At 46.0% G+C, this 23,204-nt stretch overlaps 2 protein-coding genes across 6 annotated transcripts in view; both read left to right on the top strand.

Annotated features, from left to right (window-relative positions):
- The window catches only part of ptpn13 (protein tyrosine phosphatase non-receptor type 13), a 60,403-nt gene extending 46,278 nt beyond the window's left edge, over positions 1-14,125 (top strand). For all 5 annotated transcript variants that reach the window (XM_079756208.1, XM_079756206.1, XM_079756207.1 and 2 more), the window contains 23 exons: positions 238-323; positions 467-605; positions 1,778-1,995; positions 2,128-2,226; positions 2,611-3,005; positions 3,442-3,580; positions 3,890-4,045; positions 4,411-4,582; positions 5,125-5,335; positions 5,727-5,815; positions 5,956-6,017; positions 6,817-6,972; positions 7,522-7,687; positions 7,911-7,985; positions 9,564-9,670; positions 9,951-10,006; positions 10,569-10,660; positions 11,242-11,390; positions 11,507-11,597; positions 11,816-12,153; positions 12,772-12,987; positions 13,295-13,357; positions 13,464-14,125. In XM_079756208.1, coding sequence (XP_079612334.1) covers positions 238-323; positions 467-605; positions 1,778-1,995; positions 2,128-2,226; positions 2,611-3,005; positions 3,442-3,580; positions 3,890-4,045; positions 4,411-4,582; positions 5,125-5,335; positions 5,727-5,815; positions 5,956-6,017; positions 6,817-6,972; positions 7,522-7,687; positions 7,911-7,985; positions 9,564-9,670; positions 9,951-10,006; positions 10,569-10,660; positions 11,242-11,390; positions 11,507-11,597; positions 11,816-12,153; positions 12,772-12,987; positions 13,295-13,357; positions 13,464-13,541 — 3,353 coding nt within the window. In that variant the 3' untranslated portion in view covers positions 13,542-14,125. The remainder of the gene's footprint in view (positions 1-237; positions 324-466; positions 606-1,777; positions 1,996-2,127; positions 2,227-2,610; positions 3,006-3,441; positions 3,581-3,889; positions 4,046-4,410; positions 4,583-5,124; positions 5,336-5,726; positions 5,816-5,955; positions 6,018-6,816; positions 6,973-7,521; positions 7,688-7,910; positions 7,986-9,563; positions 9,671-9,950; positions 10,007-10,568; positions 10,661-11,241; positions 11,391-11,506; positions 11,598-11,815; positions 12,154-12,771; positions 12,988-13,294; positions 13,358-13,463) is intronic.
- A 758-nt stretch (positions 14,126-14,883) lies between these two features.
- On the top strand, positions 14,884-23,010 carry sdad1 (SDA1 domain containing 1). The gene is made up of 22 exons (XM_079756094.1): positions 14,884-15,055; positions 15,183-15,287; positions 15,396-15,494; positions 15,801-15,911; positions 17,091-17,162; positions 17,246-17,346; positions 17,693-17,750; positions 17,882-17,956; positions 18,070-18,171; positions 18,293-18,362; positions 18,468-18,571; positions 19,169-19,226; positions 19,544-19,602; positions 19,692-19,768; positions 20,037-20,134; positions 20,223-20,299; positions 20,555-20,690; positions 20,826-20,917; positions 21,438-21,634; positions 22,034-22,118; positions 22,459-22,620; positions 22,847-23,010. The coding sequence occupies exons 1-22, from the start codon at positions 14,966-14,968 to the stop codon at positions 22,892-22,894; spliced, it is 2,076 nt and encodes a 691-aa protein (XP_079612220.1). The 5' UTR covers positions 14,884-14,965; the 3' UTR covers positions 22,895-23,010.
- Positions 23,011-23,204: the final 194 nt, after the last annotated feature.

Genomic DNA, 23,204 nt, shown 5'->3' with positions numbered 1-23,204 from the left:
GAAAGTTAGCATCATAAATAAAAACTGCTTAAGCTTGTATCAAATGCCATAACCATCTCTTCAAACCATCTTTTTAGATGTGATATAGCGGTATTTGTAAATGACCTGATTTCAATATTTTTTCTCTGATTGATCATACAACCATACGGTACATGAATGTAGGGTTTTATGTCTGTGTTGTCTATGTGTTGTGTGTATGGTTGCCTGATGGTCATGGTGTTTCCTCTACCCGACCAGGTGACCGCGTGGTGGCGGTGAACGGTAGAAGCTTGGAGGGGGCCACGCACGCCCAGGCAGTAGAGGCCCTCAGAGACACCAAGAAGGTCAGACACACGCACGCACGCATATTGATGTCCATAGAATATACGTCACTGTACCCCACCAATGGACTGGGAACCAGGGTTTTTCTTTCTAACTACACTTCAGCTGGACATACATTGACTGCTTTGATTATTTTACGTCTCAGAGCGTGCACTTGCTGCTGGAGAAGGGCCAGCCGCCGACGGACAGCGTGCACGCCCCTCTCACGCCCCGCTGCACGCCCCCCAAAGGCCACGGCCGCGCCCCGCCCAAGACCGCCCCGCCGTACGGCTTCGTCACCGACGGTAAGACCAGCGGGGCGAGGAACAATGCATTACGTTGCATCCCGTTATTTAGGCAAAGTGACTCGGATGTTGGTCCATTCAACCCTCAAGAATCATCATGCGAGTACATGGAGTGAATCAAATGTGCAGACAGCTTCCAGTAAAAATGTAGAAATGTATTTATTTATTTAAATTTTCAGATGAGGACACATGAGGTTTCAGTCTGAGGGGCATGCTGAAACCTCATGTGTTGTAACACGGAGGGAACTAGTGGTCGGGTTGTGTGGCGCGCCGCTAGTCTTCATTTTTGATTATATGTTTTGGGTCTTTTTGGTTCTGGAGTCGCTCTGGATAAAAGAGGTCGCAAAATGAGTAAAGGTCAATCTGAATCTGACTGTTTTAAATTGTTTGTATGAAGATACGGTTTATCAATAAGTGTTACATTTCCTAATGAGAAGGTATGAGAGCCATAACTATGCTTATTTATTTTTAAATCCGGATAATAATTTGTTCATTGTTTATTCGAAGGTCCTGAGTAAGGAATACATGTCTAGTGAATTTACTTTCTTACTTTAAGTTAACTAACTTTTTGAGCTATTGGGTGTTTGACAGGGCTTTCTCATCTTAATTTTTTTAACAAACATAATTTAATATCATTGTTTGTGATACTGATATCGCCATAGATCCAGATCTTGGATGAATACCATTACTTCTATCAACTCTTTTATTCCGTCATACTTACATTCCAGATTTCAGCTCTTACCCTAACCCTAGCATGCAGTATGCTTGTTGAGGACTGTCTTCTAGTTATAACCTTTCACAGTTTGAACCTCTGTCTGCCACAACTCACTGCAGCCTGGGTGAACAGATACTTACGCCACACAGGGCAGATTGAAAAGATTTCGGGGGCAAAAATGTCTACAAACTTTGCCCAAAAAACCTGTTCCATAACGTTGATAAACCACAGGGCAGGTGTTCCCTTTATTTCTATGTGGTGACCCACCTGTGGAGCCTATTTTGGCTCCAAAGAGACCACCAAATATTAGATGTGGTAACTTCCATTCCCAAGGGAGGCAATGAACAGGTATATTGTTCATCTATACAGTAACCCTCTTTGATGAATAACTCCTCCGCATGCAGTACGCCGACGGCTTAACGCTCAGCCCCCGGCTCCTCGTCCCTCTCTCCCCCAGACAACGTGTTCGACGTGTGCCTGCTGAAGAACACCTCGGGCCTGGGCTTCAGCTTCAGCCGCGAGGACCGCGTCCCGGGGGAGAACCCCGGCGCCTCCAGCATGGTCCGGGTCAAGAAGCTGTTCCCCGGGCAACCGGCGGCGGAGAGCGGCCGCGTCGACGTGGGCGACGTCATCCTTTGCGTCAACAAGACCTCCCTCAAGGGGCTCTCCCAGCATGTATGTCGCGCGTAGTCCCGCCCCCACAGGAAGTGATGGCACTCTGGTCTGATTGGTCAAATCGTTTGCAGTGCTTGATTGTGATTGTCAGTGTGTGTGTGTGTGTGTGTGTGTGTGTGTGTGTGTGTGTAGGAGGTGATCTCTGCTCTGCGGGGGGCCGGCCAGGAGGTGGTGCTTCACCTCTGCAGGCCTGAACCAGGGCTTCTCCCGGACATGGACGCCTCCATCTTGGTATGCATCCACAGTTCATCGCTCTGGTGTTTACCTGCAGAGGCTTGACCTTCACGACCCCTCACTCTATATACAGTACAGTACTAGTACAGGTAGTGCTTTCAAGGCTCTAGCGTTGCTTTCCATAAAGGCACCCACAATTAATTTATATCGAATAATTCACCTATTCCAACTGATGTACTGATTCTATACTATTTTATGAATTTAATTCATTGTATTTTAAATGTTATTTTCACTGTTTTCATCTTATTAGTACATTTTTTTATGAAATGATATTGTTAAGAGCCGTTCAGACAGTTAGTATTATGACTGCTAGTATTAGTAGTACCACTTTTGAGTTCGTAACCCGTTCCCGATTCAACCCCTCTCTCTCTCTGGACCCAGACCCCCAAACCCTCCCCCCGCAAGGAGCTGTCAGTCCCCAGGCCCCAGCCCAGCCCCAGACTGGCCCGGACGTCCTCCCCCAGCCAGGGGGAGCCCTCGGGGGGGCTGGGCCCCGTGCAGGAGGCCCTGGAGCGGCTCCTGCAGCACAAGAACCCCGGGCGGCGCAACAGCTACAGCGACAGCACCGAGGAGGGCGGGGACGAGGAGGAGGAGGCCTTCAGCCCCCAGCGCAGCCGGCTGGAGGGCTGGGACAACAGCATCTACAAGACCCCCAGCGGTACCCTGGGGGGGGGCAGGGGCCGCTTCGAGAGCCCCGGGCCCCTGGATGACAGCACCCACTCGGCCTTCTACTCCCCTAACCTGTCCCTGGAGCGGTCCAGTCTGTCCAGCCGCAGGTAGCTGCTTGTGTGTGTGTGTGTGTGTGTGTGTGTGTGTGTGTGTGTGTGTGTGTGTGTGTGTGTGTGTGTGTGTGTGTGTGTGTGTGTGTGTGTTGGGATAAACTTCACGTCTTTGACTTCACTTCATTGTCTTGTTTAATGTATCTATTATATTCCTGTATAGAGCTGCTGAAAAGTAATTGAATAAAACATATATTTTTTAAACCTATTTAAAACAATTTAACCTGTTACAGTTCAAGTTTGTATGAAGAAATATATTTTACCCCGAGTGTTGCTGTTTTAATAGAGACGATCCCAAAATATTTTGGAACGTGAGCTCATGAACAAAACGTATGATCGGTTCCTGAGGTTGGTCTGGTTAATCTGCGCTCATGGATTATGAAGTGATAAAACGAGCTGTCTTCCTGAGTTTACTTTCTGCTTTTCTGAACAGGCTTCCCTCCCCTCTGTCAGCTGAGCCCATGGTGTCCCCCCCCACATCCCCTAGTCCCGACCCCCTGCCTCCCCCACTACCCGTACCCCTCAACCTCACCGTGCCCGGGAACGGACAGGACATGGACGAGCTCGTCCCGGTAAGAACAAGACTTCCAAAAAAGGGATAAATATGAAGCAAATATGTTTCAAGGCTCTTTCTGTATTTCAAATGTAGGTTGAGATTAGAACACACTTTGTCGAAATGCTTTTAATACTTCTGAAATGTAACTAATGGATGAAAACTAGTTTTTACCCGGTTTTCTTTTCTTTTCTATTTTGATTGTGCATCTCCGCGGCACCATTTGGTATGATGGCTTTAATATAGTTTGTTTTGTCTTAAAGCGACTTCATTTACCCTTTATTATGACCTCCTTACCGGTGGTCCTACTCTGTGTTTTCTCTGCCAGGAGGTGGAGCTGAAGGTGTCCCTGGTGAAGTCGGAGAAAGGCAGCCTGGGCTTCACCCTGACCAAGGGCAACGACCAGGGCTGCTACATCCACGACATCATCCAGGACCCCGCCAGAGGGGACGGGCGGCTGCGATCTGGAGACCGCATGATCACCGTAATGACACACACACACACACACACACACACACACACACACACACACTAACACACACACACACACACACACACACACTAACACACACACACACTTACACACACACACACTAACACGCACACACACACACACTTACACACACACACTTACACACACACACACTAACACGCACACTAACACACACACTAACACACACACACACTAACACACACTAACACACACACACACACACACACTAACACTCACTCTCTCTCTCTCTCTCTCTCACTAACACACTCACTCACTCAATCACTCACTCTTAGGTTAGCTCCATATATGCCCTTTTTTAATATTCAAAATTCTATTCTTATCATCCGTTTCAACAGGTGAACAACACGGACGTGTCCAGCATGGGGCACACGGAGGTGGTGAACCTGGTGCGGGCCGCCCCGGCCGTGGTGGACCTGATGGTGGGCCGCGTCCTGGAGGCCCCCAAGGGCCCCATCGAGGCCCACCTGCTCCCCGACATCTGCTTCAGCGGGGACACGGAGACACTCGGTAGGGGACCGCTTGACCTCACTTTGAAAACATGTGTCATGGGTTGTCCTTAACGAATGCTTTTAACTTGCAAAATAGTTGGTGTGAAATAAACACAAATACAAAGATATTTTTCCTTTGGATATTTTTTGGCTTTGTGAAGGACTTCCCTAAAATGACTCGATGTTACACAAATTGCACAGCCGCCAGATTTGAAATGAAGAAGAAACAATGCTTCTTTACCATAATTACTACACTAACCCATGAAGTTCCCCATTCCGCGACCGGTTCCTCGTGTTTACCCCAGCGCGATGCTAATCAGTCAACAAGCCACCATGGGAAAATGGATGGATGTTATGTGGGCGACAGCTTAAGGTTTCGTTTTTCACTGGGCTGGTGTCTTTTTCTTTACGCGCCTACGATATTTCCGAGTCATTACGTGTGTCGCCCTTGAAACCATTTTGCGATGTCGTCGAAACGTGGCGCAAACCCCGGGAAGAGGCTGGTGAGAATCTTCCAGGCCGTCTTCCCTGGTCCGATGCCTGCGTCCCCTCCTCCCCCAGGCTTGGTGCTGGACGGGGGCAGCAACAGCCCGTACGGCGTGCTGTTCGTCAAGGAGCTGCTGCCGGGCTCCCTGGCCTCATCGGAGGGCAGCCTGAGGGCCCTGGACCTGGTGCACTACATCAACGGGGCCCCCGTGCACGAGCTGACGCTGAGCGAGAGCCGCAGACTCATGGAGCTGAAGCCCAGCGAGCTCACGCTGAAGGCCACCAGGTGAGGTCCTCCCTCTGGCCCACAGAGAGGGGGTCAGGCCGGAGACACCCACTGATCCATTTATTTTTGTGAAAAAATAAAGAAATGTACACTTCCTGTTTTACTATTTTTTTTTTGTTTCCTTTTTTTTTTCTTTTTTTTTCTTTATTTAAAAAAAAAAAACTTTTGACTTTCATCAACGTTTTTCTCTGCATACATTTTTCTACTTTCGACTGTTTTTTCTGCTTCTTACATCTCATACTTTTTTACATTAGATACTTTATAATGCTTTGGCTGTGCTCGTAGCTTTGCACTTTAGTTTTTGCTGACTTTGTTGTTCTGGAGCCAGATCTGTAGAGTAGATTGAGTTGTGGTCATGTGTTTAACGCTGGCTCTGTTCTCCATCTTAAAGGGACGGGAAGGCGGTTTCTCCTGGGCTTCAGAAAAGCGTTTCGTTTCTCAACAACAACGTGAGCCCCAACGTCTCAAACAGCATGAATGGTATGTTGAAATAGGGAAATGAAAACTGAATATATTGCACATTATTATATAAATGTTCTGATGTACTTCTTCTTTAAAATAATTTCCTGTTGATGATGCAGTTATTTAACATAGTTTTTTTGTGGTTATATTTTCAAAAGGTTTTCTGCAAGGGAGTGACCATAGCAAAGAAGACTGCCTGCCAACACTATGTCCGATAGAGGTAAATGCAAACTCAAATTGTTCAATTCAATTCCGATTCTTTAGGTCTTGATTCGATTTGATATTGATCCAATTGCTTTGATATCGATTCAAAAATGCGTGCAGATGACAAAAATACCTAAATATTATTTAGAATTAACCATTTCAAATTGAATTAACCATTCCATTGTGCTTTAATTAGCTAAAAGGGAATACACCATTGTATAGTATTGTTCCTGAGCTAAACTTGCAGCATAAAAGTAGTAATCATAACATGGACAAATGTAAAAGTGCATGTAGATTCAGGCATACTCGGTTCTAGATTACAATGACTGAGTATGCTTCTTTTTTCTTTTTTTTTTGGAAATAATCGATTTCAAAAAAATTCTGAATCGAGAACAAATAAATTGCAGTGCATTGATGAATCGATATTTTTACCCAGCCTTATTTATTTACATAATTTGTGTTTACCTGAGGCTTTACAGGAATACACATCTTGCTTTTTTCTAATAGCTTCTAATTATTACAATTTTATTTTAAAACAATATCTTTCATAATGGATGATAATGGATTTCTGCAATACCTAAAGCCTTCTTGAATAAAACACAATTGTAAATCTTAAAGTGCTCATAATGTCTTCAATTACAGATCTATAATTTAAAAGTACTACTTTATCTGTAAAAAATAATTTGAATACTTTTAAAGCATATCAGTTCATGTTCTTTGGCCTGATCTAAAACATTTGGCTGTCAGTTCTTCCCTCGGCCTGATAAGCCCAAGTGTCGGAGCACCATGATAACACGGCTTCTGCTCTGTCCCAGGAGGACGTCATCATGCTGCAGTTGGACAAGCCTCCAGAAGGGGGCCTGGGCTTCTCCGTGATTGGAGGAGAGCGGGGCATCTTCGTTAAGTCCGTGACCCCGGGGGGCGAGGCCGACGCCTCGGCCAAGCTCCGGGTGGGAGACCGCCTGCTGCGGGTAGGTTGTGTTGACATGGCAGACTGGGCAGAGGGATTAGTTGGTGCGCTGGCACTGGGTTGGCGCAGGATGATGTAGCGGCTCCTGGTCGACGGGTCCCGGGTACGATCCCCGATGTCCACAACATGGCTGAAACCTATGGAGGCCTGCCAGACCCCACTGTTCTCCTTAATACCATGTGACTGAGTTCACTCCTAAACCCCTTACGATGGCCATGGTTTCTCTATGATGTCAGGGTTTCTGCGGGTCTATAAAAAGTTTAAATTGTAGGCCTTAAACCGTCTTAAAATATGTTCAATATGATTTGACGGGTCTTAAAGATGTATTGGAATATGAAGTTATTACCAAGGAGTCTGAATAACTTCAGTCTCGCCTTTTAAATTTGTGAAGATAAAAAATGGACGGTTGGATGCGAAAAATGGACGCTTCCAAAACAGCCTAACTAAACCGTGCCATATAGATGGCCCCGGTGGGAATCGAACCCCCGACCCTGGCAGTGGTTACTGCTCCCCCCCCCCGGTCGAGCCTCATCCTGTGCGGTGTCTCCAGGTGAACGAGGAGCTGATGACGGGCGTGTCCCACACCAAGGCGGTGACCACCATCCGCCGGGCCAAGGGCCGGGTGCAGCTGGTGGTGAGCCGGCCCCCGGACCACAACCCCAGCCCCTACCTCAGCTACCTGCCCATCACCTCGGACAAGTGCAACGGCAACGCAGGTAGGAGGGAGGGACCCGCGGCCCAGCACAAACAGCAGCGGGTGACCTCACCCTGGACCCAACCTGGACTGGGATGCACAAGAGTAGAGATAGTCACGGCATTTATCGTCAGGAATTGATGTATATAGATAAATGTATAACGTATATATAAATAAATGTATAATAAATGTATAAATATAATAAATGTATAAATGTATATATATTTCTTTGTTTGTTCTTTTAGATGTGAGTGAAGACAGTGGAGTCAAGACCAAGATGGGTACCCCACGGGACGGCCTGCCTTCCATACCCCCAATAGGTACTGAACCACCTGGCACTAACCCCCCCTACTGTCCTAGCTATAGCTACAGTACTGAACCACCTGGTACTAACCCCCCCTACTGTCCTAGCTATAGCTACAGTACTGAACCACCTGGTACTAACCCCCCCTACTGTCCTAGCTATAGCTACAGTACTGAACCACCTGGTACTAACCCCCCCTACTGTCCTAGCTATAGCTACAGTACTGAACCACCTGGTACTAACCCCCCCTACTGTCCTAGCTATAGCTACAGTACTGAACCACCTGGTACTAACCCCCCCTACTGTCCTAGCTATAGCTACAGTACTGAACCACCTGGTACTAACCCCCCTACTGTCCTAGCTATAGCTACAGTACTGAACCACCTGGTACTAACCCCCCCTACTGTCCTAGCTATAGCTACAGTACTGAACCACCTGGTACTAACCCCCCTACTGTCCTAGCTATAGCTACAGTACTGAACCACCTGGTACTAACCCCCCTACTGTCCTAGCTATAGCTACAGTACTGAACCACCTGGTACTAACCCCCCTACTGTCCTAGCTATAGCTACAGTACTGAACCACCTGGTACTAACCCCCCAATACTGTCCTAGCTATAGCTACAGTACTGAACCACCTGGTACTAACCCCCCCTACTGTCCTAGCTATAGCTACAGTACTGAACCACCTGGTACTAACCCCCCAATACTGTCCTAGCTATAGCTACAGTACTGAACCACCTGGTACTAACCCCCCCTACTGTCCTAGCTATAGCTACAGTACTGAACCACCTGGTACTAACCCCCCCTACTGTCCTAGCTATAGCTACAGTACTGAACCACCTGGTACTAACCCCCCCTACTGTCCTAGCTATAGCTACAGTACTGAACCACCTGGTACTAACCCCCCCTACTGTCCTAGCTATAGCTACAGTACTGAACCACCTGGTACTAACCCCCCCTACTGTCCTAGCTATAGCTACAGTACTGAACCACCTGGTACTAACCCCCCCTACTGTCCTAGCTATAGCTACAGTACTGAACCACCTGGTACTAACCCCCCCTACTGTCCTAGCTATAGCTACAGTACTGAACCACCTGGTACTAATAGCTAGTGACTTACTCTTCATTTATTTACATGAAACTCTTCCGGATTGCCACTTAAAAGAAAAACAAAACCCTAAATCAACGTATTTTTTATGAAAAGTGACATAAGTGCTATAGGCGGATCCTGGTCCAAATGTCACCTAATATGGACGTGGTTTTAATGACCATAGTATAATAATATAAGATATGGACTCAAACCGCCCTCTGTTGGTTAAACACGTGCTATTGCACGAGTTACCTGTTATTGACTGTTTTTGGTCACCAGGTAACGTCAATAAAACATTCGGCCTACACCACCATCCCCCCCCCGCTCTCCTAGATCTGAGCAGAAGCCTGCAGTCCAATATAGCCCCGCCCCTTCATAAGTACAGATCTACCAGACAGGAGGGAACATGTTTTGCAGCGGGCGGGGTCTTGGCTCCTACTGGCCGGGGTTCGGTTTCCCCTTGACGTCCAGCCGGTCACCAGCCCTGTGCTCCTATCCACAGACTACAACCTGGAAGGGGCCGGGGGCCGGCGGGGCAGCGAGCAGACCACCGAGCTGTCGGAGGACACGGACTGCGACGGCTCCTCTCTACCTGAGGACTCACCTGAGGTACGCAGAGCATAGACGCCATGGTGCGGCTGAGTCCGTGTCCACCCGTCGTTTCTAAAGGCCTTTGTGTTTTCAGTCGTTACAATGAGCCTGTACTTACAATGCCAAACTCAGCTTCTCATTTTCATTCAACCGCGCACACACTCCCACACACGCCCAGTGGACCATACTTCTACAGGGGATGAAGTTCCCCCTCATCTATAGTTTATTGTGGTAGCCGTTTTGGGTGTTTCGAAATGTGACGCCAAACTGAACTGGGCTCCTTTGCGGCGTGTTGCAGGGCTCCCGGAAAGTGGACTGGAAAGAGGAGAGTGTGGATGACTTGATGAACGAGAAGTAAGAAGATTTGCTATTTTTTAACCATTACATTTGGTGGTTGAACACTAAGGCTGATAAAAAGGCGCCGTAAGCGATGCCGTCGTTTTGGCTAAATTTCTGTCCATTTTTGCACTTTGCACTCCCCTCCCTCCTTCCTACCTCAATACACTTTCCCAACGATTGCATGCCAGACCAATATAAATGTTGGTCTAACATGACTCCTTTCTCTTTTTACTGGCGGCTTTCTTTTCTTATTTATTTCCTTCTGGTCTTTTGGTTTTGCTTGCCATGTTTGATTGTGTGAGCCGTTCCTGGCAGCACTTGAGCCTCCCAAGTAGCTTTGCCTGTTCGGCAATTGTCAGTCCATACTGAACTCGCATCTTTGTGGAGTGCTCTCCTGATTGGATAAAGTAGCCATGGGATACCAGAAAACAAATGATGCGTTTACTGCAGAGTGAAGGGACTGCAAGACCAATGTTCCTGACCAAACACCATATCGGCCATGGCTGTCAGAATATAGAGTCGTTCAACTCTTAAATTCAGAACCCTTGACCGTGTTGTGTGTTGTCGTTGCCCCCAGCTACCTGCAGATGAGCGCGGGGCAGCCCGAGGAAGACGCCATCACATGGGGAAGTGACGAGCTTCCCATGGAAGACATGAGCAGGCCGGACGGTGAGCGCTACGTATTGATTGGTTATCACATGTTCAATCAGGGTTATCAGAAGACTGAGGACCAATCAGAAATGAGTCGGGCCTGTTCTCAAGAAGCGGCTTATAGATTGATTGTTGTGTCATCTCTATTGGTTCACAGGGCTAAATTGCTAAACATACGGAGGATATGGGTTTAGCAAGTGACCGATGGTTAACAACTTCTGTTTGAGTTAACGGAAGAATTCAGTTTGCCAATCTTTTTGTTCACTGGATCAGTTTGTAGGGAACTGGGAATAAAGATGTTTTCTCGATTCTGTAAGTCTGTTTGAATAAATGGTGTGTTTAAACCTCTGTAGTACTATTAAGTAATTGATAGGGGTTCATTGTTTGGATTTAGATAACTTAAGTGGTATTGGGGGGGGGAAAGTGCTTCTGTTACAATTACTTAGTATAAAAAAGAGCAGATTTGGCAAATGCCACAACCTTTTCAGTGGCTTCTCTCACTATACACTCCGCATATAACAGTACTGTCCCGATATACTTCAACATCAACCACGCTTGTCCCGTACGTTGACCCCCTCCACCAACCGTGTCCCCCTCAGACGGGCCCATCATCAGCGAGGACCAGCTGACCTCGCTGCCCCTGGTCAAGGTGGTCCCAGACGGCCAGTACACGGGGACCCAGCTCAACGCCGTGGTCCGCATGATGAGGGGGCTGCTGGAGCAGAAGGTCCCCCTGCAGGAGTTTGAGGTACTGGTCACTCATCCATATATTCATCCCCCATTAACCTCCATTAGGTGCTGCTGGTGGTGGTGGTGCTGGTGATGGTTGACAGAGATGACAGTTGTCTTTTGTTTCCATCCCAGAATCTCCAGAACCTTCAGCCGCTGGACGACTGTTTGATAGGTCAAACCAAGGAGAACAAGAAGAAGAATCGCTACAAGAACATTGTTCCATGTGAGGCCCTTTCATTTAAACCTTGATTGGAAACTATTATAATAATATACATTATTGTCAATAACTATTATCAGCTATGGAATTCTGCTTCTGTTTTTATAGAACTTTATACCAATATTTTAATAGTTATAGTGATGTGTATTCATTTATTTTACATTTTAGCTTTTGTAGAATGTGTATGTGAAACATGATCGTTTTGATTGATCTTTTCTCTCCAGTCGATTCGACGCGAGTGACCCTGGGCCAGAATGGCGGCTACATCAACGCCAACTTCATCACCATGGCGGTGAAGGACGAGAGCTACCCGTTCATCGCCTGCCAGGGCCCCTTGCCCACCACGCTGGGGGACTTCTGGCAGATGGTGTGGGAGCAGAAGGCCAACGTCATCGCCATGATGACCCAGGAGGTGGAGGGCGGCAAGGTCAAGTGCCAGCGCTACTGGCCCGACACGCCCGGCACCTCGGAGATGGTGGACCAGAGGCTGCAGGTCACGCTGGTGAAGGACCAGTACCTGGAGAACTTTGTCATCCGCTTCATCGAGGTCAAGGACATGCAGGTGCGCTCGTGAACCCCCCCCCCCCCCGAGAACTGATTTACCCGAGACTCTCCTTCTTTCTCACTATATTCCTTAAGGCGTAGGTATGGTTAGACGTTGACGCAACGCAATGACCGCGCACTCGCTTCGACCGAACCGTGAGCCTGTTTTGGTTCTGTGTCGGGTTGACGTCAGCGGACCCATCACAGCCCTTGCTGCTGCGTCGCCCCGACTCAAGGGAAACATCCACAAGGACGTAATGGGTCCGTAAACCCCTTTTGCGTTTGTCGACGTACAACCATAACTGAGCCTTTACTCGCTGCTGTTCCATGTCCTTTTACGCCATAATTGTCTATTTACTATTTACTATTTAGTCTTAGAGGAGACCCTTTTATCCAAAGCGCCGTACAGGGCATTCCTTCCAGGTAGGGGTTAAGCATCGAACACGGGGATGGCGCTAGGTCGACCGCAGACATTGGGCTGTTGAACCCAGTGCCTTCCGGCTCAGAGTCCAACTCCCTAGGCCCCCTAGACTCTCCTGCTGTGCTCCTATCCCTTCCTCCTCCTCGTCTCTGTGCACTTCGAGCATCGATTCAGGAGGTTCTAATAAATGAATCCTCTGTGGCCCTCTCTTCCCAGACCAACGAGATCCAGCGGGTCACCCACCTGAACTACACGGGCTGGCCCGACCACGGCACGCCCTCACAGCCCTCACACCTACTCACCTTCATCTCCTACATGAGACACATCCACCAGTCCGGCCCCGTCATCACGCACTGCAGCGCGGGCATCGGCCGCTCGGGGACCCTGATCTGCATCGACGTGGTGCTGGGGCTCATCAGCAAGGACACCGACGTAAGGCACAGGCCGCTGTTTTGAGGGGTTGTCATAACATCTCCGTCGCTGCTGTGAATCCTGGACAATGTCAACGTTTTCACTGCGATCACTATTGTTCAAATTGACATTTTCCGAACTTTTATCTCTGCAGGACTGATTGATTTAAAGAGAAAACAACCCTGTGCTGACTTAAGAAATGAGGCTTGTTTTTATTCTTCAGACAAAAGGCGTGGTTGCAGTGAAAGATTTTCCACTGCACGTTCAACCGCTTTTGCGGTTGATTTGCTCTGAAAGATGATGCGCTAACAAACGATTTGTCTTTCAGTTTGACATCTCAGACGTCGTGAGGAACATGAGGCTTCAACGACAGGGAATGGTCCAAACAGAGGTGGCCCGTTCAACCCGTTTTACCGATGACACCCAGTGTGCACATATTATACTGTTAATGCTCCAAACTCTCCGTGCTCATCACTGCTCTTCTCTCTCCTCTACAGGAACAATATATTTTCTGCTATCAGGTGATTTTATACGTGCTCAGATGTCTTCAAGCTGAGGAGAAGCTCTCAGGATAGCATGAAGACCTTCTACCTGCCACACCTTGTACAGAACATTCTTTCGCCCCCCTACCCCGTTTCCTGCGAGAAAGCAAAGACACAAATATTGGGGGACGGTTGATATAGGCAGATATGGCCAAAACTACAGTGCAACATTTTTAAAGCCTTCAATGCATTTGTTTAGGTTAGGGTAAATCCCAGAGTCAAATCTATATTTGTATGTTTTCTTACCCGGCTGCTACTTCCTCCTCGATGCATTCATGAGAACGGATGATTGTATGTTTTTATCTTTTTATTGTCACCCTTAAGAGAACAGCAATGTTTTCTTACCGGAATACTTGGATATTATGAAATAGTAATGAAAGCGATGAATGAATACATATTTTATGTGGAACAAAATTATACTTTTGTGCATTTTTTATCTTATTTGATGCTGGAATTTGCCTTGACAGAATACTACGACAGTATTTGCTTTGTAAATCTTATTATACAGTAATTGCCGACTGCCTGCGGTGATGATATTAAATGTGTACATATTCATCTCATGAAAATTAAACTGTGGATAGGTTTTGAATGTAATTTTATAAAGGGTCGATAATTTACATGTGTCCATGTCATTGCAGTGCTCAGTTTACACTTACAGTATGTAGGCCTATGTTTATCCTAACTATATCCTAAGATAACTTGTAACTAAAATATTTATGCACACAGCTGTACAGCGTTGGTAACAAATTAGTTATGAACAATGAGCAGCCTACCATGAAATATGTATTACTCATTTTGAAATTCCTTGCCCTAAACTAAATATAAGCCAAATAACTAGGTGACCCGGTTTAATTAATTATATGTAGAAAAGATCAACTTCAAACTTAGGAGTCATTAAAATAATCTTATGAGTGGGGGAACTAAACCACCAGTAGTTTTCCAAGAGCTGAATACATTTTTTGGACTGATGAATTAGATGACCGTGTCTCAGGTTCTAATCTCTCCATGGAAAATGCTTCAGATCTTTAATCAGCCATAGTCAAATAAGCTGTCCATACTTTATTTTTGGACGGTTTATAATTGTGGAAGTTGTTTAAATTGCCAAAATGTATGGCTGATTGCAAATCACAACACACCACATCCTCATTTAATGAGGAAAGTAGATATGAACTTGTTGAATATCACCCATGACTAGGTAATAATGAAGTATGGATCAGAAAGAATATCATTCAGAACACAATGTCACGTCTGTTTGTTGTAGTTGGTCCGCCTATATGCAGGGGGCGCAATTCAATTGGTTGACTAAAATAAAAACTTCCTTCGACCCTTTCCGCTTACCGTAGTCAGCAGTGCTGCTCAAAACAATATGGTGGACTCCATAAACGCCACGCGTATTATTTAATAAATTGTTTTCATCACTTATTCTCGTTAGATTATACTGGAAATTATTATCAAACATGTCAGGGCGACAAGGAAACAAGCTGCCCAACAATTTACCGCAGTTGCAGAACCTCATAAAGAGGGATCCTGGATCATACTTAGAAGAGGTAAGTCTTGCCAGACATGCCTGTTTATTAAATCAACACGATGTTCTCTTAACTCCGATCGCTCTATAAAATGATACGTTTTGTCATCACGCTGCATTTTAATCCACATTGGACCTGTATCCCTCAGTTCCTCCAACAATATCGCCACTACCAGTCCAATGTGCAGATATTTAAACTACAGCCAGACAAACCCAACAAGGAGCTGGCGGACCTCACCATGTTCCTGGCTCAGGTGAGGTTCTGTCCCACTTCAACATCACTGGATCCATTATATTAATATCCCCGTCGTACTGTCTTCGCTCTACTGCACGGATAAAGAGAGTGTGTCGTGGTTCCCCAGGTCGGACACTGCTATGTGGAGCATCTGTCAGCGTTCCCCCAGGAGCTGACCGGTCTGCTATTGGGGCATCACACTGTCCTGGATTCAGACTTGCGAATGGTAAGAAAACGTAATCAGGCCACAACCTAGCGCAGTGGTCCCAAGACTCTGCTCGGGGCAATGCACCATCAGTCACCTCGTATGTTCAAGACATCCATGAGACTTTTTTTCTCTATAAAAGTGCCTTTTTCTCAAAAGGCACGTTTATAAGTGCACTTTAATTATACATTTTTTATAGAAAATACTGTACTTTTGAGGCTGGGAGGAACATCCTTGAACTGAATATAACCTAATTAAGTTGATGTTACACTACAGTTTGCTAATGTCTAATGTGTTCTGCTTGTGATGCTTGTCTACTCTTTGTAGACGTTTTGCAAGGCCCTGATTCTCCTGAGGAACAAGGACCTGATCAACCCAACAGGCCTCCTGGAGCTCTTCTTTGAGCTGCTGCGTTGCCATGACAAACTCCTGAGGAAGGTGAGGTGATCCAGCGGAATAACAACTCAAACAAACCTTTCCCAAAAAATCTTGAACCTAGATGGAAACACAGGTTGGAAAGGATCCTTGTTTGTGGCCACAAGGTGTATTGCCAACATGGTTGACACCCTAGCTAGTTATGTCACAAGCCCCTCTAGTTTCTAATAGACGTGGAAGAAGAGATGATGGACTGTTTTCTTCAGTCAGCACATAGCGACAGCTGTTTGTGTTTACTGTCTCGCACAAAGAGAGAGACCATGAGATAAGGTAAACAAACAGTAGTGCTTGCCTCTAGATTGTTGTTGGTGCTAGGAATGAACCCAAGTTCCAGGGCAACTCGATTTGTGATTAAGTCAATCAGTTGGAATCCATTAGATGTTCTGTCCTGTAAGAATAACAATGCTTCACTATTATTGTATACAGTCCAAAAGCAGACGTTTTAAAACATATTTTAAACACAGTACCTGAATAGGACTATAATTGTTGGACGTACCTTATCTCAATTCTGTGATTATGCTTTCCGTGTTGACCCTGAATATAAACAAGTTGTTTACCCCCTGTCTTAAAGCGGTTTTGTCTTATATTCGGGGTCTAGACTTTGAAACGTCAATAAATACATCCCATTTTACCAAGTCCATCTGGTGCTCCGCTCCTTCCCTTTCCTAAGTGCTGGGCCGTAACAGTTACCATATTTTGAGAGAAAGTGTTTTTGTTTGCCCTGTTGTGCTGCTTGAGCAAGTTTTCAGGAGATTGACACAACTTGTCGTTCTCCTGAGACCTTGCTCACACTCTGCTACAGTGACATACATTAGTAGACCGCTAATTGCAGTCCCTGTATATTTGGCTTCCACACACTTCCTTTCCTACGAACTCTTGGATCCTGTGGGCTAAGCTGAGGTTATTTTCCCGAAGTGCCTGTCTGGCTTGTGCACTCAGCCCTCCACATCTTTCTCCTCTCTGGGAGTGGACGACAGTAGAGATCCTGGATGTTCTCATCCTCATGAGACTGTTTTAGTCATCATGATTTTCAAATAAAATGATGTTCATTATAAAAAAACAAATTTGATCTTAGGGAAGAAAATTAACAAAAACGAGTCTTAAAAAAGGGGGTTTCGCCCCCTTTTTTTTGGGAACGATATGGTATCTGTTTGATAATTCAGTGTGTTGCTCTTCGTACAGACGCTGTTCACGCACATTGTTGCAGATATCAAGAACATCAATTCAAAGCATAAGAACAATAAGGTCAACACGGTAAGTTCGCTGCTGTGTGGTTTTATTTGAGTGTTTTTTATCCGAGCAACATAACCCAACCAGTGTTGTCTTCCGTGTTCCAGACTTTACAGAACTTTATGTACACCATGCTTAGAGACAGCAACCCCATCGCAGCCAAGATCTCGCTGGACGTCATGGTTGAGCTCTACAAGAGGAACATTTGGTGAGTTTCTTGTTTTCATGTCCTGAGGACTAATTCAATTAAAATAAAGTAAAAATGTCAAGCGTGATTATTATCCAGCAGTAGACAATTTTCAGGTAATTACAATTTTAATAGAAATATTTCGTTATGGCATACATTTTCCAATATATTTTTGTTGGATTGATTATAAATACAGGAAGCACACCTGCTGCTTAGCCTATTTTGCCCATCACATGTCCAATGTATAAAAGGTTAACCGTGCGGTAAATAGATTCAGCACTCCCTCAATTTGTGTTATGGTTGTGGCGGTGTATTAAAGTCGGAGGAGACATTAATCAGTAGGTTTTTTTTCGTTCCTGTGTCGCAGGAATGATGCAAAAACGGTCAACGTCATCACGACGGCGTGTTTCTCCAAAGTGACAAAGGTATGTGTGGAGCCGGATATACTGCTGTAATCTATGGTAAAAACAAATCAATACATCGGTCTGTGTGTGTAGAGCGGAGGGAGGTTTGTGATTGTGGTGTTTGATCTGTCGGCCCCCCAACCTCCACTCAGATCTGCGTCGCCGGCATGAAATTCTTCCTCGGCAAGGACGAGGACGAGAAAAAGGACAGTGACTCAGAGTCCGAGGTGCGTACGGGGATCCCGAGTTCTCGCGGGTTTCGAAATGTAAACAGGCTCCAAACGGTTTTGTTTGCGTTGGCCCTTGTTATCTCACCAACGCGTGCGCTGCGGTCTCTCAGGACGACGGGCCCTCGGCCAGAGACCTGTTGGTGCGGTACTCCACGGGAAAAAAGAGCACCAAGAGCAAGAAGAAGCTGGAGAAGGCCATGAAAGTCCTCAAGGTACGGTGAATCAAGCGCACCCTCGTGGCAGGGGAGTCACGGTCATCGCTCTCTGTTCTGCATCACGATTATCTGAGAAATGGACTCACCGTTTATGTTTTTCATGCCCTTTGACACGCAGAAACACAAGAAAAAGAAGGTGGTGGAGGTATTCAACTTCTCGGCCATTCACCTCATCCACGACCCACAAGGTGGGGTTCATTCACACCTGCTGCGGTCGTATCACTGCCCCGCCCCGGGCTCCCACCGCGGCGCTGACCTGACCTCTGCATGCGTCTCTCTGCGTCTGTCTGTAGATTTCTCTGAGAAACTCCTGAAGCAGCTGGAGGACAGTAAGGAGCGCTTCGAGGTGAAGATCATGATGATGGACCTCGTGTCCAGGCTGGTTGGGATCCACGAGGTATGGAGGATGCACATGCATACATACTGGCTCAGGGGCGTCCGGTGGGCCGCCTGCGGGCAAGCCCCGGCCTTACTTAATAAACTGGTAGCAAAAAAAATGGCGAGAAAAACTGGTATATCAAAGGAACTTTTACTCAATGTAATTCCCAAAACAACTTGATTCGCGCTAGAAGCCACACTTGGCAAGTAGGCCCAAAATAATTCAGAAGAAAGTTAGACTGCTAGATTCCACTTTCCCTCATCCCTTTCAAAGAGAAGAAAAACTGATGCAGATGTCAAGGGAAACACAACGTGCCTTTCGAGGTTAAAACTGAATATAATATTCAACGTCACAGGGAATTTTATATATTCAATTGGATTAGGTTTTTTTCTGAAGAAGCCTTTGGTCGAATGTGGCCCGCAACCTAAAATGATTTTTACACCCCTGCACTATGTGTTCTCCTAATGGTTTACATTTTGCATGCGATTCTGCCAAATTGTCAACTGTGTGTCATCATATCACGGTAATTACTCAGTAACCTGTCTCAGACTTCCACGTTTGCTGGTTTTGCGCTGTCCGCGATGACGTAATGCTAACTCTCTCTTCCTTCTCCAGCTCTTCCTGTTCAACTTCTACCCCTTCATCCAGCGTTTCATCCAGCCCCATCAGAGAGGTTAAAGCACACTTTTTATTTACCTTATTCCACTTTGTACTCACTCTGTAGCTACTCTAACTACCCTTATCAGCAGATATCTGAACTAGAAGGTTTCTCAAGAATAAAACATGCCAACAAGTCAATCCATCCAGGGAATCTTTCTTTATTATTATTATTTGGCCCTCCTTCTGACCATGATATAGCCCTCCTGTAGCTGCAGCTCAACCACTGTAGGCCGCTAACCCCTTGCAGAGTACAGGTTCCACAGTGTTCTTCTCTCTGTGGCTCCCTGGTTCTCCCGTACTAACATGAGAATGCTCTCTTCCCTTCTCTAGAGGTGACGAAGGTTCTCCTCTGTGCTGCGCAGTCGTCCCACCAGCTGGTTCCACCAGAGGTACGTCAATCAATCTAACGCGTAGTACACCCTGACAAGTACTTCAAATATTATAAAGTAGACGTGTTAACACACTTTATTCTCTGCAGATCATTGAACCCCTGATCATGACCATCGCCAACAACTTTGTGACGGACAGGAACTCTGGGGAGGTGATGACAGTTGGGTAAGTTCTGGTCTCTCATTGGCCCTCAGTAAAGAAATATTTTATTTATTTTTATCTGTGGTTTGGCTTAGAACATTTGGATTGCCGTACAAGAGCGAAGTATTTCCATATGCCTATTTTCCTGTAGTTTTTGGATTTTCTGTTCAGCTTTATTTCCTTGAAAAGCAATTTGTAAACCTTATTTTAAAAAAGTGCAATATATCAAGGTTCTTAGCATTTTGTTAACATTCTTATTCCCATCATTAATAAGCGTGTATTTGTCCCGTAGGATGAACGCCATCAGGGAGGTCGCGGCGCGCTGTCCATTGGCCATCAACGAGGAGCTGCTGAGAGACCTGGCCCTGTACAAGACCCACAAGGACAAGAGTAAGTCAGGAACCGCACCGCTCGATGTGAGCCCTGTCACCACACCAGGGGGCTGTTGGTAACACGTGTGGTGGTGTGTGTTCCTTAGACGTCATGATGTCTGCCAGGGGACTCATCCAGCTCTTCAGGAACCTCGGGCCCGCCATGCTCCACAAGAGAGACAGGGTGAGGCTTTAAATGTCTTGATGAAAATCTGTATCTGGTCCGCTCTTACTTAAATGTAATATTAATACATTTGTATCTAATGATCAGCAACATCAAACCCTGTTCTTCACATACTGATTTAAAAGCCATTATTCTTCTGGATTCTTCCGATGACTCATGGACTGTCTCCCTGGTCCATGTAACCTTCCACGCCCACGTGTCACAGTAGATGCGTGCGGACCCTTCCTCTGACTGCCTCTGCTGTGGCTCCTGTAGGGGCGGCCCACTGAGCTGTCCACGGAGGCCCGGATCCTGAGCTACGGGGAGACCGAGGCCAAGGACCACATCCCTGGAGCCGAGGTGCTGGAGGTGGAGGAGAGCCAGGAGGGAGAGGGGGAGGAGAAGGGAGACGGTGAGGACCTGCGTTGTTACTGCGCTGGTTATATTGTGGCTCACTGTGCTTTTCTCTTTATTGGGATTATTTCTCCACTTTCTGGCATTAAGTACTTCAGTACGTTTTCTCTTATTATATTCAACCCTTCAACAGACGGCTGGGAAGAAGCCAGTATCAGTGACGGTGATGAAGACGGCGAATGGGTGGACGTCCACCACTCCTCTGATGAAGAAACGAGTACCATCGTAAGGAGGAAGTCTTTATGGGAGATGGTGTTTGGATGTTGTGTGGTTCCAGCACACTGGGTCAATGTATTCATTTCAGACCAGTTGGATAACTATAAAGTATTTTGTGAATCCAAGGTGAGAAATGTGGCGTCAGTACAGGACCGTAAAGAGTTACAAAGATAGATTAACACCATTTTTTTAAGGTGAAATATTATACCACCAGGTGTGAGTGGGATTAGCCATTACAAGACGTTTGGAAAATCTGCCTCTTCTGACATCACAAATGGGCGTCTCCAACGAGATGTGTACTGGATAGATCAGTCTTACCAGCCTACCCAGTGGACTGTAGCAAACGGCTCATCTATCCAGCACAATTCTAGGTGGACACACCTAGATATAACACCTGGTGGTATACTATGTCACCTTTCAAAGTTTCTTTCGCGAGGCATTTTCGACAAACGCCCCACAAACCCCATCTCTTAATGGTCTCACCAGAGCTTGCATCCCGCTGTGTTTGTGTGTGTCCGTCCGTCCCCAGGCGGAGAAGCTGCTGTCCATCCCGGTGGAGGAGCGGCAGGCTAAGGCGGCCGAGGTCAGCGCCTCCCGGCTGCTAACCCAGGACGACTTCAAGAAGATCCGCCTGGCCCAGATGGCCAAGGAGGTGAACAACGCCCCCGGCAAGGGCGGCCAGAAGAGGAAGAACGTGGACCTGGACGCCGAGGAGGGCGGCGGCAGGTAGGCGGGACGTTAAGATGACAGGACCTTACTAAAGCGCTTCAATCCCTAGATTGGATTATTTCAGTGTTTTACCTTTATACAAACAGGGAGTCTCTATTTATCTGATCTATTTGATCACCTATTTACATTACATTATTAGTTTAGATTACATAACTAGATTACATTACTAGCTTGTATTGGTATCTTTATTCATCCCCAAGGGGCGAATGGGTTGTAACATTAGCAGACAAAAATCTAAATATCAACTTAAAAAAAGACTATTACTACACAGTAATGATACAAATCTGAATTAAATTGAGTAATACAATTGATGTATTTCCTATAGTGTATGATATAAAAACTGCTGATCTCTCCGACCCTGATACCTGATCAAAGGGGAATGTTATGCATTTTCAGAGGGGAGCTTCTGAGTTTGAAGAATATCGAGCTGCTGCACAAAAAACCCAAGTCAGACAAGGAAACCAGACTGGCTACCGCAAAGGTAAGAAATTGTATTTCATCCTATAATTAAATATCCTATAATTCGTTTTTTTCTATTTAAATCACACAAAGATCTAGAAAATGGTGTATATATCAAACATTTTCTAGTTCCACTATACATCTAAAGTTGAATTGAATCCCTAATCATGGGCCTAATTCACCTAGCAGCAATCTTGGTTCTAAACACTAGCTGGGTGGAGGGGGAACCGAATGGGTAAATCCTCCTTCAGTCCCCCCACCCGGCAAGATTTCAGAACCAAGATGGCCGCTAGGTGAATACAGCCCATTCACTCAATTAAAAATCGTGTTTTTATTATTTATTTATTTTCTTCTCCCAACAGGCAGGCCGATCGGACAGGAAGGACTTTGCGAAGAAGCACAGCAAGCTGAACCCGTTCGCCAGTACCAGCAACAAGGAGAAGAAGAGGAAGAAGAACTTCATGATGATGCGCCACAGCGAGAACGTCCGGACCAAGAGCAAGCGTTCCTTCAGGGACAAGCAGGTAAGCCTCCGCAACACCCCAGGCTCGGGTTCAATCCCCCAGGTCCAATGCCCTGCATGTGAGCATGCTTGAGCAAGTTGCCCCAAACCCCACCTTGACCTGGTCATGGTGAATGTACAGTTGGTTTGGTACTTGAATGATAATTGTACAGTAGGTTGGGTATTTGAATGATAAAGTGAAGTGCTTTTGTGGCTCTTCACTGATATGTTTTCTATTTCTCTCCTAGATTGCTTTGAGAGACGCCCTCATCAAAAAGAAGAAGCAGTACAAGTAACGTGTCCAGAGATGAGCACGATATTAGGACTTGTATTTACTGTGTTGATGTGTTTTCTCAATATTGTCTGTATTCCTTGGCCCAGTCGAGTATTTTTCAATCCTCCTGAATTAAACATTTTGATGGTTCCTTAATTTGAGTTTGTGTTTTACTATGATTTTGTCTTTATGAATTATTTTATTAAAACACGCACCATGAAAACGACAAAAGTTTATCTTTATCTATCACCAGCTATAATTGAGCTTTCAGCAAAAAAAAGTACAGCAGAGCCCTTAAACCAAACCCCTTTGCTGGCTCTTTCGGGCCCCAA

This window comes from Pollachius pollachius (genome assembly GCF_949987615.1).
Source record: "Pollachius pollachius genome assembly, chromosome: 18".
NCBI classification, from domain to species: Eukaryota; Metazoa; Chordata; class Actinopteri; order Gadiformes; family Gadidae; genus Pollachius; species Pollachius pollachius.
This window is presented reverse-complemented; position numbering and strand designations above follow the sequence as displayed.